The sequence below is a fragment of the Plenodomus lingam genome (assembly GCF_022343315.1).
Source record: "Plenodomus lingam strain CAN1 chromosome Unknown contig_9, whole genome shotgun sequence".
Classification (NCBI taxonomy): Eukaryota; Fungi; Ascomycota; class Dothideomycetes; order Pleosporales; family Leptosphaeriaceae; genus Plenodomus; species Plenodomus lingam.
In genome coordinates this window covers 148718-162392 of record NW_027093973.1, presented here as the reverse complement: position 1 = coordinate 162392, position 13675 = coordinate 148718, and the positions used below count along the sequence as shown (strand labels likewise).

The window sequence follows — 13675 nt, the reverse complement described above, 5'->3', positions numbered from 1 at the left end:
CGGGCCTTGTACGATGTCGCTGTTTGGCGCGATGGTGGCGCGGCTAGAATCGGCTGCGTCTGTGCAGAACAAGCACGGCGGCGTCGTTGCTCCAGACTTACGCAAGCGCAAGCGGTGCTCGCTCATCGGACTACGTAAAGTACAAGTCTTCATTGGCCGTTACCTTGCTTGTGTATCTCAGACTGCGGAGTACCTTGTTGCATCGCCGTGTCTCCAGGAGCTTGTGAGCATGTCGGCACGCGGGGGGACTTTTGGGGGAACAAGGCCGCAAACACAGCGATGACGTCGGTGCCCACTCAGAAACAACAAAGCCGGCCATTCCCAGCTGCCAGTAGGTTCTCCCTCTTTCTCCACGCGGCAACATGAGGAGACAAGGTATGCACGATGAATACCAGCTCAACGGCGATATCAGCAACTGTGCATTTACCTGTCTGCCCGTCAATACATGCTGTCCTTGTAGAGTACTCTAGTACACTTCCCCACAATCCACTAGATCCCACGCTTGTCCAAACAGGTTAGGCCAACGCAGCCCACGACGAGGGCCGAAGCAAGCCATGCTTACACCAACGACACGTAGAAACTTCCTTGCACGACATGACACCAACAGCCGCAATCTCCAAGGCCAGGTTCCAGATGGCACCAGGCATGGCATGGCATGGGAACCGGTATCGGGTTGTATTGTGCTAGGCACTTTTTGATATCGTGAGCCGTGAGCAAAGTTGGATCCCCCCATGGCGTGGTGCGACGAGGGCCGAATCGGCTGCGGAAAGCGTCGGCCCCCCACGTCTGGCCATATGCGGATGGGTGAATAAATGCTCTGGTGCAGGAAAGCCGACGAGTGAGTTCGCTGACCATGTACCCAGCCATCTGGCCACTTGGGAATTATAACACTATGTGACTTGATTGTCTACCTGCTACAATGCTGACGGCACCGAACAAGACGGGGGGGGGAGGTATGCGACTCATATACAGCCAATCTAATTACATGCCCCTATCCTTCTTGTCATGTACCAACACAAAATCTCCCCCACACCAGCTTCAAGTAGATCTTTCAAAAAAAAAAAAGTATCCCCCATCTCAGATCTATTCCTGTTAGCCTGTTTCATTTGCGTTTCTTCAGAGGCCACTGCACCTACCACCAACACCATTTCATATCCACTTAGCGGTAGGCATCGGCAACCTACTGCCTCCTTTCCTCAGCTTTTTCGGCCTCCTCTTCTCTGTCTTGGCCAACTGTTCCATGGCCGACTTTAGGCTCATCGAGGGTAGGGCCGTGATATCTTCCTCGTCGTCACCCAGTCCACCCCACTGAAGCAACTCAGTGGCAGCTTCCACAGTGAGACCATGAGTCATGAACCAGTCTGACGTCGAGACGTCATCCTTGTCACTCGCACTGCCCATGTCCTTTGCGGCCTCGCTGTCTTGGTCGTCGCTGATGGTGCCTTTGCTGCTGGCTGGCCCAACCGCAATGCTCGAGTTCAGAGAGCAGTCGTCCAATTGCGTGCAAGCAGCATGACTGGATCCGGTCTCACCTCTTTCACAACGACTCGTGCCATTGCTCGCACTCGCCGTTCCCCGCGACGACACAGACGCAGGTATCGTCGTGTCTGCTTTCTTCTTGACCTTGTCGCCTGGTCGGAGCCCCTTCTTCATCCTCCTCCACGCTTTACCCACCCCACCTTTGGAAGTCGGGGTCGCCAAACTCGATGTCCCAGAAGCGGAGTGCTGGGGCGATGCCGAAGACAACAAATCTGCCTCGAGAGCGGGTGCCGCGCCGTCTACATTTGCTTTCTCGCGAAGCTCGCTGATCTCCGACATCACTGGGTAGACATCTAGTGGGAAAGCCATGGTGCTTGCTATACGAATGTCAGATCGCCAGTTGACGAGAACGGAGCCACCACCCGAGTCCCAGCATACCTGAATCGCAAACCTGACGTTTCTCAGCGGCGTCTGTATTTCTGGGTTTTTGTGCATCTGTGGAGTCTAGGACAAGGTACTCGAGCGCAGCCCTGGAGTAAGTATAGACTTAGATTTTGAGGTGAAAGTGAAAGTGAATAGCGTTTTGCCTCCCATCATATCTATGTACAAGAAACTCCTGCGCACCCGCGGGGCCTCACAGGCAAACGGCTGCTTTTTTGATCGCGCGTTTCCATGTCATAGCGTTACCGTTTGCCTGCTTCTGCGCCTCTGTCATTTAGGCAGCTCTTATTGTCGCGTGCGCGAAACATCCTTCTTTTGACTAATATTTGTGACCATGCCAACCAAATCACACTCCCTTCTAAACTGAAATGCCTAGCGAGGGGCGTGACCACGCCAACTTCAAGTGTATAAAAAGTACTGAATTCTGAGAAAACCGTTCAAAGTCCTATAGTCCTATACCATCACACATCTCCCTCTTCTTTCCTCGGAACTAAAATATAATACATGTACGATTGAGTTCTTAATTTCAAGGACAATTGGCAAACACCAAGCGATAAGGAAGAAATACCGCCTTCAACTCAAAAACTGTTAAATTGGCCCCTTTGTCACGAGATTAAACCAGACTATACATATTTTTAACCATTTCGGGGTACCACACCCTTCATCGCCGGAGTAGCTGCAAGAAAACAACAACACTGATGCGAACTGATGCAAAACGCCATTCTCGACGCCCAATCATAATGTACAAACAAACACCTCCACATGCCCATTGTGTCGCTGCATTCCTCTCCCCTCCCCCGCTTGCCCCTTGTCTGTCCCTTTTCTCCTTCACAGTCAAGCCTCTACTCAAACTGATTCTCCCGATCGACAAACACATCCTCAAGCTCGGCGAAATTGCTAAAATGCAAGGGCCGATGCACACTATCGTAAAACCTCACCGGCGTATCCAGCCTCACCCTAACCGGCTTCTTCTCCACAGTACCAAACGCACTTCCCATGAAGCTATGATTCCAGATGCCATTCTCCGGAACAAGGAAGTAGCCACGAATCTTGTCCGACAGCAGGAGCTGGCACTTTTCGCCAAACGAGGTCGAGAAGCCGGCCGGGTTGTCCGACATGGTGTCTTTGTTCTCCGCGCCCCATTTGTAGCCGTTGGGGGTAAGGGCCCAGGCGGCGAGCGAGACGGAACCTGGCGTGAAGGAGACGGTCATGGATACCGTCTTCTTGTCCCAGCTTGCATGTGCATTCATCAGGCGTGCGTGTTGGGTTACGTCGCTTGCTTGCATGTACGGAGGCTCGTTGCCGCTGACGGTGTGGATGATGCCGAGAGGCTCGAGACCATCGAGGTATTCGTGCTGTGGCAGTTGCTTGGGTAGCTGTACGTCGCGTGTGTTGCCGACTTGGGGGACCATGACGATGGTACAAATTTCCTTCACTTGATCATTGTCCGCTGGTGACTTGCCATAAAGATACCCTGCAACTTGAACACGGAGGTCGGCGATCGTGATGAAGCGTTTGAGCACATTCTTTGGCATCACATATGTGAAGTGGCCCTCCTCCTTGACATCTTCCGAGTTGATGTAGATGTTGTTTGCGCGAGTCCGGAGGTTGGATGTTGCCACAGCTCTTGTACGCCATTCAGTTTTCGAAGCAAACGAAGCTTGCTCGTACTGCGATGTCGTCGTGACCACCATCTCCTCACCGTGGACATTTTGGGTCTTGGTGGTGACGGCAGTCAACTGCGCTTGCTCATCCTGCTGCTTGTCGATCTCGGCGGCCTGTTGACGCTGCATCGAAGGTGCAGAGATTTCCATACCCAAGATGATATCACGAACCTCACTGCTCGTAAGCGATGACGTGTTGACGTTATTCTTCTTGCCGTAATCATTGAGAATGAGATCTCGTAGTTGCACTTCGACCTTGATCCAGTCTTCGTCCGCCAGGGTGGGCCAGATGTGATGCTCCTGAGTGATGACAGTCTTGTCAGGACGCAATAACAGCTTAGTCTTGTCCTGATTGACATGTAGCGCGCGCAAGATCAGGATCAACCTCGAGAAAGCAGTGTAAGACGAAATAGTCTTCAGCCACTCGTCATACAGGTTGAAAAGCACCATCTGAGGCCCAGTAGCGCGGAGAATCATGTCACCGAGCTTCTCAACCTTCATGGCGGCCTGGAAGGGCAGTTGCAGTTCCGATGCGCGGATGGAGATGTTGGGGAAATCGAGCAAGTGGACCTCAAGGGGATCCAAGAGACCTTTACGCGTGACGATCAACTGCTTCGGTTGCTCTTCTACTGGCAGTGAGCGAATCAGTGCAGCGACTTCTTCCGCAGTCTTCCACTTGGCCAATTGACCAAGACGCTTTTGACCCGCCCAGACACTTGTGTGAATGATCTTCAGGAACAGCTGCCCAGTACGTGGGTTGAAGATGAAGATGGCACCGTTGATGGGCTTGGTGGTCAAGTTACCTTCAAAGGTCTTGTGAATGGTCACACGGTATACATTAGTGTCGTCGATGAACAACTGAATCTGGTTGCTGAACAGCTCGGAGTAATTCTGCGAGTTAAGGAATTCTTGCGAACTCTCAGATGCATACAGTTGAAGACCCTTCCTGATACGCTCGCGAAGCACATAGAGGGCAGGGTTGGCTTTCATAATCTTTGCCATGGCCTGCTGCACAAGCTGCTTTAGACCAGGGAAGTACTGTCCGTAGGCAGAGTACAGGTTGTAAGCCAGGTCAATACCAATCATGAGACCGGTGGCAGACGGGTAGATACTCATGCTGTCTTGCGTGTAGTCGAGGTACTTGGCGCGCACGTAACGTTCAATGTCATGCGAATCGTAATCACCGTAACGTAGTTGCACATCAATCCAGAACTTGTTGGTTGTCGTTGCGCTCATGGTATCCTTGGTATCGTAAAGCATCGAGGGCGGCGAGACACTCCACTTGTGACTGGCGAAGAGAAGAATATCAGCACAAGAGCTGTTCATCTTGTACGATTTTCGAGGATGGATGGTCTCCTTCTGTACAGTCTCGATGCCAAGAGCCTCAAGCTCTTGATCGAATACCTGGCACAGATCCATAACAACAGACTCGTGAATCTTCTGCCACAAATGCGCACGGAAAATTTGAATAAGTGAAATCTTCAGGGTCGGAATCTTGCCGTGCAAAAAGATACCAGTCAAATCAAGTTGGACTTGGAAACCCACGTAAACGTTAGCTCGGTTGATGGTTGGTGACCACCACAGGGTGAAACGACGGTTGGGGATTTGGTTCAGACCGGAACGTTGGGCATTGGTGAGTTTCTTGAATTTCATGGATTCCTCGAAACCTGAGGCGCGTTCCCAGAACAAGCCCTCCCACGATGGGAAAGCGGTTGCCTTGAACAGTGTGTGTTCAAGAATAGTTTCCACACCACCAAGTGCTTGAATGACATCCGTGCGGTAGGCGTTCAAATTCCAGAGTTTACCATCGTGACGCTGGCTCGTCCACCAGAAGGGATTGCTCTTCATGTGCTGGTAGATCTTGAACTCCGTTCGGGTGCGGAAGCCTTTGTCGAAACTGAGGGTGCTGCGGTCCTTTTGGAAGAGCGTGTTGATACGAGGAAGACCACGGTCCCAACTGTCCTCCAGGTCTTCAAGGGTTAGACGGCGGTTCTGCTGTTGGGCCTCTTGACGCTTCTGTGAGTACTCCATCCACACACGCTGGGAATCGACGAACTCTGACTCCCATGGGATGATGTAGCGGAAAATATTGGGAATCAGGGTCTCTTCGTCGTGAGACATGCCGGCACGGTAGTGCGTGACACCAGTATCAGTCTGTTTTGACCATCGCTTGTCGCTCGTTGGAATTAGAATATGGGATCCGGAAATCATACCGAGACCACCGAGTTCTTTAGGTGTATAGAACACGGCAGGAGGGAATCGCGATGGCATCTTCGAATTGAGACCAATCTTGACACGGGTCTGGATCTTGGTCTCACATTTGACAATCGTGTCGAGCAAGTTGACGGTAGAGACAGCGGCCTCACGGTAGTATGTGAAGAGCGCGATGAGCGTGGTGTTCCACTTGTTGGCAATCTTTGTGAACGTAGTAGATCCAGAGGACATGAGAATCTGCCGAATGCGATTGTTGAACTTCTGGATGTCCTCCTCTGTCACTTGCAAGAACGCATCTGCAGTTCGCTCTTTTGTCGAATTGTCGACAAGAGACCAGACACTGTCCTTTACAGGGAACTCGCCCGACAAGTTGCGTATCTTGGGTAGAATGCGAACCTCGAACCCGTTCATCGAGAAGAGCAAGTTGGGGTTGTCTCGACTGTATACGCTGGCGAACGTGTCATCCCATTCAATTGTCGTTACTGAGCGGGGCAGGCGATTCTTCAGATCCCAGAAGACTGCGCGTCCAAGGTTGACATCATGACGCATCAAGCGCATTCTCGAATCACGGGGCCAGCACTTCTTGTTCTTGTACCCAATTACGTTCTCAAAGTTGGGATCGGGATTCTCAGTCAGGAACCTTTGAATCAGATCACGCGACTCATCGGCGGTAAATCTGAAGAACACCCAGATACGGTCGATGTAGCGAGTGTAGAGACGGATGGGATGGCGAACTTCAGTCTCCTTGTCCTTGAACTGTAAAAAATCATTGGGGCTCTCTGGAGCACCAGCAATCTCGTTCGCCCGCTGCAAGCCAAGTAGAAGGATATCGAGAACTAAACCGTAGAACTGGAACACGAAGCCAGAGAACTGCAGACCACGAATCATGCCGTAAGCGTTGACATGGTTCATATCCTTGTAGTTGAGCTGAACGTTGTTCTTCGCGGTGATGTAGTCTGCCAAATTGTGATCCATGATGAGTCGCAGCAGGCGGTTGAGCATGGTGAGATCGATCTTTTCATAGACCTTTGACAGTTGGGTCTCAATCATGACGTTGCATTCACCGTTGTCAGATTCCCACACCTTGTCGAGGTTGTTTATGCCCTGCGCCCATTTGTATGTGAGCAGAGGAGGAACCTCTGAGTCTGATGGCTTGATCCAGGCGGGGAACAGGTGGCGCTGATCGGCCTGGTACCAGAGGTATTGATCCAGGTAAGCATCTGTAATCTTCTCCATAGGCTCAATGTCGTATACAGGATTGATGTTGCTGTAGTTGTCATTCATATCGATACCAACTTCCTTGAAAGCCCGCTGCGTGAGCAGGAAGCGCTTGATGCGGGCCAATGTGGTACCCGGGGAATCGTAGGCCTGCTCGATCAACGCCAGCTCCTCACGCTGGCTTTGATTGAGACGACCCTTTACAGAGTAGGCTTCCCTCAATCGCTCCAAGGCCAAGATGAGAATCTTCGTATCGTGCTTGTACGAGACACTCGGGAAAGGGATCGGCGAGAATTTCCTTGCTTCGAGCCAATGCACCATTGTTGTGTAGATGGCAACCGCTTCCTCGGAAGATACATATGGACCGTCCTTCATGTAGTTGTGCTGACGCTCTTGTTCAGCCTTGAGCCATAAACGAGTCAATCGTCCCAGGTTCTTCTTAGCGACCGTCTTGTCAACGGTAGCACCTCGCCGAATGCGCTCACGGTTGTAATGCGCCACGGAGATCCACCAATCAGCCTTGCTTTTTACGTATCGCAGGATAATATTCTCGATTGGCGCAGGTAGGCCGGGCACCTTCCATGGAATGTTGCTCTTCCAGCATCGCCAAGCTTCTGATAAGTGCTGCAAAACGGTATTAACCTTGTTCTGCTTGATTCCCTCTGGCATCATGTCCATAAGATCACTCATAACAGCAGCACGGAGCTCCAAGTCAAAGTGGGATTCCACTCGCTGTTTGGTCACGGTCTTTGCAACGCCCTTGCTGTGTCGACCTTCGAATTGGCGAGACAGCAAGTTTCCGAGCCAGCGCTCGAGCAGAGGAATGATTCCTCGCATGAAGAATAGCCATACTCTCCAGGCAGGCGCCCAGAAACCACAACCCGGACCTTTGCCAACGGGACCTGAATTAAACCGATAGTATATGAGATGCTTTAGATCTTTGCAAGAACGAATCTGATGCATCAGTTTGTACTTGTAACGGTACATACCAGTCAGCTGACCGACGTGGTTGAAGGCGTACAGAATACCATCCGCAAGCTGGAAAGCATCAATGTTGCCCAGGCGGTACTGAACTTGAGCGTCGACAATGAGCTTAGTCAAGCGCAAGATTTCTCGCATCAGATGGAAAGCATTTCCAAAACGAGACTTCTTCCGCTCTTTTGTGGTGAGTGTCTTGATGGGTTTCAAGTTGAAGTTGTAGTCTAGATGGAGATATGTGAGGTTCTTGCGGTGAATGAGCAGGTTGAGCATGTTGTAACCTTGTCGGCAAACTTGCAAACCCGCCTCAACCCAGTCGATCTTAGTCTGCTGAAAGAACTTGGTGCTTTTAAGTGTCCGCATCAGATTCTGCTTGTTCTGCGCCTGCGGAGGCTTCTTATGAAGCTCGTTCAAAACGTAAGTCTTGAGGAGCTTCTGGTATGAGACTCGAACTTTGACAGGCTGTCCTGCAGGAACGTGCTCGAGGTACCACTGTTTTACGAGTGGGACATCTTGTGCCCTTACCATACGGCCGGAGCGCTTGTCGAAAGGATGTGGTGCCCACCACAAAGCAATTGCAGAGGCGGTGTCAGGTGTGGTAAGCTCTTCATCAGCCATGAATGGCTCTATGTCTTCCGGCATCTGAAAGTCATCTTCATCATCTTCATCATTTCCCGGGCCAAACACTAGGTCCTCGTGGCTTATAGAGATGTTCTTTGGCGCGACAGCTCGCGATGAGATCGGATTGATGATGGGATCGAAGTAGAATGCGGGCAGACTTGGGTCCTCTGTGCGAACATAGACAGTCTGTGGATACGAATACCACGATAGCTTGACACTTCGTGGCAGAGAGTTATATAGGTAAGGATATGATACACGATACTCGGTTCGGATTGGGGCGCGGAAGATGATACGGTCGATAGCATTGAACTCGCCAAAGTCCTCGTCATTCGGATCGATGTCCTTGTAAAGTGGTTCGAATCGTGGTCCTCCTGGTATCGCAACGTTTAGCGCCTTTGCCGTCTGGAAGCTATTCATTTCGAACATGTGGAAATAATTCTTGTCGACAATGTCGCTAAGCAGTTGACGACTCAGACGATAGAGTGTGGCCATCTGAGGCAGATCAAGATTCCATGTCTCATAGCTGGGGCCGTTTACATGTGGGGTGTCGAGGAGCGCACGATGATCGTAGAACCAGTCGTAGACGGGGCCATCCTCTTCCTCGTCCAGTTCCAGCTGAATAGGCTCGAGAGGGTCGACGTCTTCAATGTTCTCCGAGTATGAAAGCGGCGGCTCCTCATCGTCGAAGGGCGGGAAGCGCATGCGCTTGAAGTGGCGACGATCGCTCTTTTCCTTTCTCATCGCAAGCCACATCGCCGCCCACTGTGCGTGAAAGACGGGCTCAATGACGCGAGGTACCTCATTGACTAGCGTCAGACAGCCATTGGTATGATACAAGACTTTGACATCTCGCCTACTCTCCCAGGGCATAGGCATGTTCTCCAGAAGCTTTAATACAGCATGCGGCATGAACTTCAACGCTCCGAGATAACTGCGTTTGTCGGTTGTGAATTTCTTCTGTGATACATCGCCAATATCCTTGAAGACCTTGCGCAGATGCTCCGGTGGCAGGTCGGTCTTTTGCGTCTCCACGAATCCTGCCTTGCGCCTCTCACCAAATCTCTGTCGCTGTGAGCGCAGCCAATCCTTCTTCTTCTGCGCAAACTTGGCGGTCTGAGGGTCGATGGGCGGACGCATACCGGGAGGACCAACGGTACCAGGCGCACCTGGAGGGGGTGGAGGTGGCGGCACATAGTCAAACCCTGGTGGGCCTGAGGGAGGCGGTGGGGGTGGAGGTTGCCACGACATTCTGCGTACCTCTTACAGATGGGTGACTGTATATTATGTCAGTTGCTTGATCGTTTTGAAAATGCTGGGCGTGAGAGTGTCATAGGCCGGAAAGCTGGCAGTGATAAAAGACGTGGGAGGGGGAAATGGAAATGATATGGATTGGATGGCATTTCCAATCAAACGGAAGCTTTAACAGGAATGAACGACATACCTCTTGATAATATGGCCTCGCGCGTCGGACTGCTCTCTTACTCGAATGCGCAACGCTCTCAGATGAGCTCCGGGGAGGCGAGTCTTCGACTCTGCGCGCAACAGCGCCGCCGTGAACGAAGGAAAGTCGCGTAAGCGCGCACGTGTCCCCGCAAGATTTGGATGCGCAACTGTGAAGGGATGCGGGTGCACAGAGGACGGCGTTGTTGTGGGCGCGCGTCGTCGTGCGGGTTTGGCGATCAAAAGTATCCTGGCAAAAAGCAAAGGTTCGCGATCAGGCAGGAGTTGCGCACGTGACATAACGTGATCCACCACCGAGCGCCCACCCCCACCGAGCGCCCACCAACACCAAAATCCACCACCCACTAAATAAGGATATTGCGCCACCTATAATAGCTATTATTATAAGATTTCTTAGAGTCGCGATTATTAAATCTATTAGAGTAGATTAAATATTTTAGATTATATAAGCAGCTTTTTAGGGGGTCTAATTAGGCGCCTATACTATAAAGTTACCTCTACTACTATATCCTCTTCTACTAGCTCCTTATTAACTACCTTAGCTAGTATAATAGTAGGAGGCTTAAGGATTTACCTCTTACCTATTTAGGACATTTTAATATTATTTTAGAGTTACTTTTCTAGTTACTTAGTAGTTTTCTACTTATTACATGTAGTAGCTTTTTAGGTAGCTTTCTCCTCCTACTCCTTCTTAGTAATTACTTAATTTAGGTAACACTCCTCTATAAGTTAAGCTTTAGCAAGCTTCTATTACTTATAAAGCTTAATTACCTTGCTTTTTTAGTGTTATAGCTCCTATTCTTTAAGGTTCTTTTACTCCTAGAGCTTAAATACTTGCTTTACCTTTAATAGTAAAATAAATTAAGCACTACTACTATAATTATTATTAGAGGGTAATAATAGAGGTTTACTACACTTCCTACGCTTCTTCTTATTAGCTAGGGCAGCCCTTAGGTGTTTATTTTTATAGTTAAGTAGAGTATTTCTTACTAATATAGTATAGAGTATCTAGCTAAGCTTCTTTAACTATTTATTATAGATATTAATTATAGTATTATAGAGTAACTACTCTATCTTTCTCTAATTACTTACACTTAATATTAAGGTTATACTATTACTTAAAGAAGGCTAGTTACTATTATTTATAGGTGCTTTAAACCTTAAAAGGATAATATTAGGGTTAAGTAGTAAGATACCTATTACTTTAAAAGCTATTAATATTAGCTTTTCCTTAAAGGTATTACTCTATATAGTATTAAATAACTAGTAGAAATCCCTCTTAGTAATACTTGTAAGCCCTTAGGAGCTATCTAGAAAACTAGATAGTTAAGCTTTATATAAAGCTATAAAGGGAGCAAATATTATAATATTAAGTAGCTAAAGGGTATAAGTACTATAAGGGGGATATATTATAAGTAGGATCTTATATTTATTATAGTACTTAATAAACTCTATTATTATATAAGATCTATAGCTATTAAGAATAAGGAGCTAGTATAAAGTATAAGCTTTAGCTTTTATCTTGCAATTAAACACCTCCTTAAGCTAGGATACCCCTAGGGTGTAGCTTATCTACCTACTTAGTAATCCTATAAAGAAAGCTTAGTATTATAATAGGTTAAAATCTTATAACTAGGTATCCTATAAAGCTCTAGATTAGGACTAATAAATAAGGGTAGGGGTAAGAGCAGTACTATTAGCATATATGCAAGCTATAGTAGTAATCTACTTCCTATTACTATCCTAGAGTATAGCTCTAATCTTTCTCTACTTATAGGCGCTCTTATTAAATATATATTTAGTTTTTAATAGTACTCTAATAAGAAAACCCTTCTTATCTATATTATAAATATACTAACTTTTAATATTATATTACTCTATTTTTTAGTGTAAAAGCTTAAAGTATAAGCTATACTATAAAGGACTTAGGCTTATGCCTAAGCCTAGGTCTAACACAAGATAGACTAAGTCTAACACTACTACTAAGCGAACACACTAGACACCTATAAAAAGGCGTAGAGGGCTTATCCCTCCTTTAAGATACTAAATACTATTATTAATACTTATTGCATTCTCCCTTAAGGCTAGTCTATAATATTTTAGTATCTTCTTCTAAATATACTATAATAGTAATAAGAGATAGACGCGCTAGATATTTAGAATAATTAGGTGTAACCTAATATAGTAGAAAGGCTAATATAATAGGTCTATAGATTAATAGAATAATAGGCTTAAAACTCTGCTATAATAGCTATACTATATTAATAGAATAAGGAAATACGTAATTAGATTCTATCCTAACCCTCCTCTAAGCCTACTAGGTTTAATAATATACTACCTCTGCCCTCTCCTACCTTATACTATAAACCCTTCCTAGTTAGCTTGCTATATAATAGCACTAAGGCAAACTTCTCCTCCTAGTAAATAACTATAAAGTTTAAACTGCGTGTAGATAAGGTCTTTATTAGGGATAAGGAGGCAAGGTTTATATATATTTAGTCCTAGTTATTGCCTATAGTCTAGCGCGCTATAGCACTATACTTTAAGGATAGTGCTTACAAATATTAGGATATAAGCAGGTTTCTTAACTACCTAGCGTTCTATTATAGCAACTATTATAGGCAGGAGCGCGCCTAAGTTATATTAGAACACTTATATTAGGGCTAAAATTAGCCTTTTATAGAGTTCTTTATAAATTTTATATAGCTCCTTATATAGTTAGGAGGTTTATACTAGGATAATAAATAGAAGCTTTTATAACTTTAGTAATCTCTTAATAGTTATATACACTTAGTTTCCCTTAATAGGGGAGTCTCTAGGATAAACTATAATATAGCTATAGAGGAATATAAGATAATTATAGTAGATATTAAAATAGCCTCTCTAGAACTAGGCTTTCTTTAGGCTAGTAAGTCTAAGGAACCCTAGTAGAAGTCTAACTTAGATTAGGATAGTAATATAAATATAGTAGAAGTAGTAGCCTTATTAAGTATACCTACTAAACTACTAATATTACGTCCTAACTAGATCCTATAGGACCTATTTAATATATAGAAACTAGTAAAGGTCTGCACCTAGTATAGATAGGGCAGTTATTTTATATGTGTATGCCCTAATACCCTATTACTATAACTAGTAGGTGTTAAGATAGTTATAGTATTAGCAAGCAGCCCTAATTTAGGAAACTAGCTACCCCTAACCTTAGGCTAAGTTAGGGGTATAAGGAGGACACTATAATAGAGGAATTATTAATAGTAGAGGCTATTAAGTATCCCCTAGATATTAAGGCTAGTCTAAATAATCCTCCTTTCTTTATTCCCTTTCTCCTAGGTAGAGTAGAGAATATATAAGTAATAGTTAATTTAGGGTGCTAGTATTTTAGTGTAGTTAAGGAAAAGTTAGTAAGATAGATTAGTAGGAACTTTATTAATATTCCCCTGTAACCCTTATAACATGCCTAGGGAATTACTAAGGGTATAAGAATTTTATAGTTAGTAGTATTAGACTATAATTTAGATAGTTAGTAGTCTTAGCTTTTAGCTTATATAGTACCTAGTCTCTCCTATTAACTAATACTAGGTAGACTATAGCTATATAGA

General features: G+C 46.5%; 3 protein-coding genes across 3 annotated transcripts; 1 reads left to right on the top strand and 2 right to left on the bottom strand.

Moving 5' to 3' along the window:
* Positions 1–13: 13 nt before the first annotated feature.
* On the top strand, positions 14–283 carry IAQ61_010608 (uncharacterized protein; the record flags this gene model as incomplete). Its single annotated transcript, XM_066098854.1, has 1 exon — positions 14–283. One exon carries the CDS (start codon positions 14–16, stop codon positions 281–283), a length of 270 nt encoding a protein of 89 aa, XP_065951012.1.
* Positions 284–1149: 866 nt separating this feature from the next.
* On the bottom strand, positions 1150–1974 carry IAQ61_010607 (uncharacterized protein; the record flags this gene model as incomplete). Its single annotated transcript, XM_066098853.1, has 1 exon — positions 1150–1974. One exon carries the CDS (start codon positions 1972–1974, stop codon positions 1150–1152), a length of 825 nt encoding a protein of 274 aa, XP_065951011.1.
* A 788-nt stretch (positions 1975–2762) lies between these two features.
* On the bottom strand, positions 2763–10355 carry PRPF8 (Pre-mRNA-processing-splicing factor 8; the record flags this gene model as incomplete). Its single annotated transcript, XM_003834566.2, has 2 exons — positions 2763–9864; positions 10057–10355. The coding sequence occupies 2 exons, from the start codon at positions 10353–10355 to the stop codon at positions 2763–2765; spliced, it is 7401 nt and encodes a 2466-aa protein (XP_003834614.2).
* Between the last annotated feature and the right edge of the window lie 3320 nt (positions 10356–13675).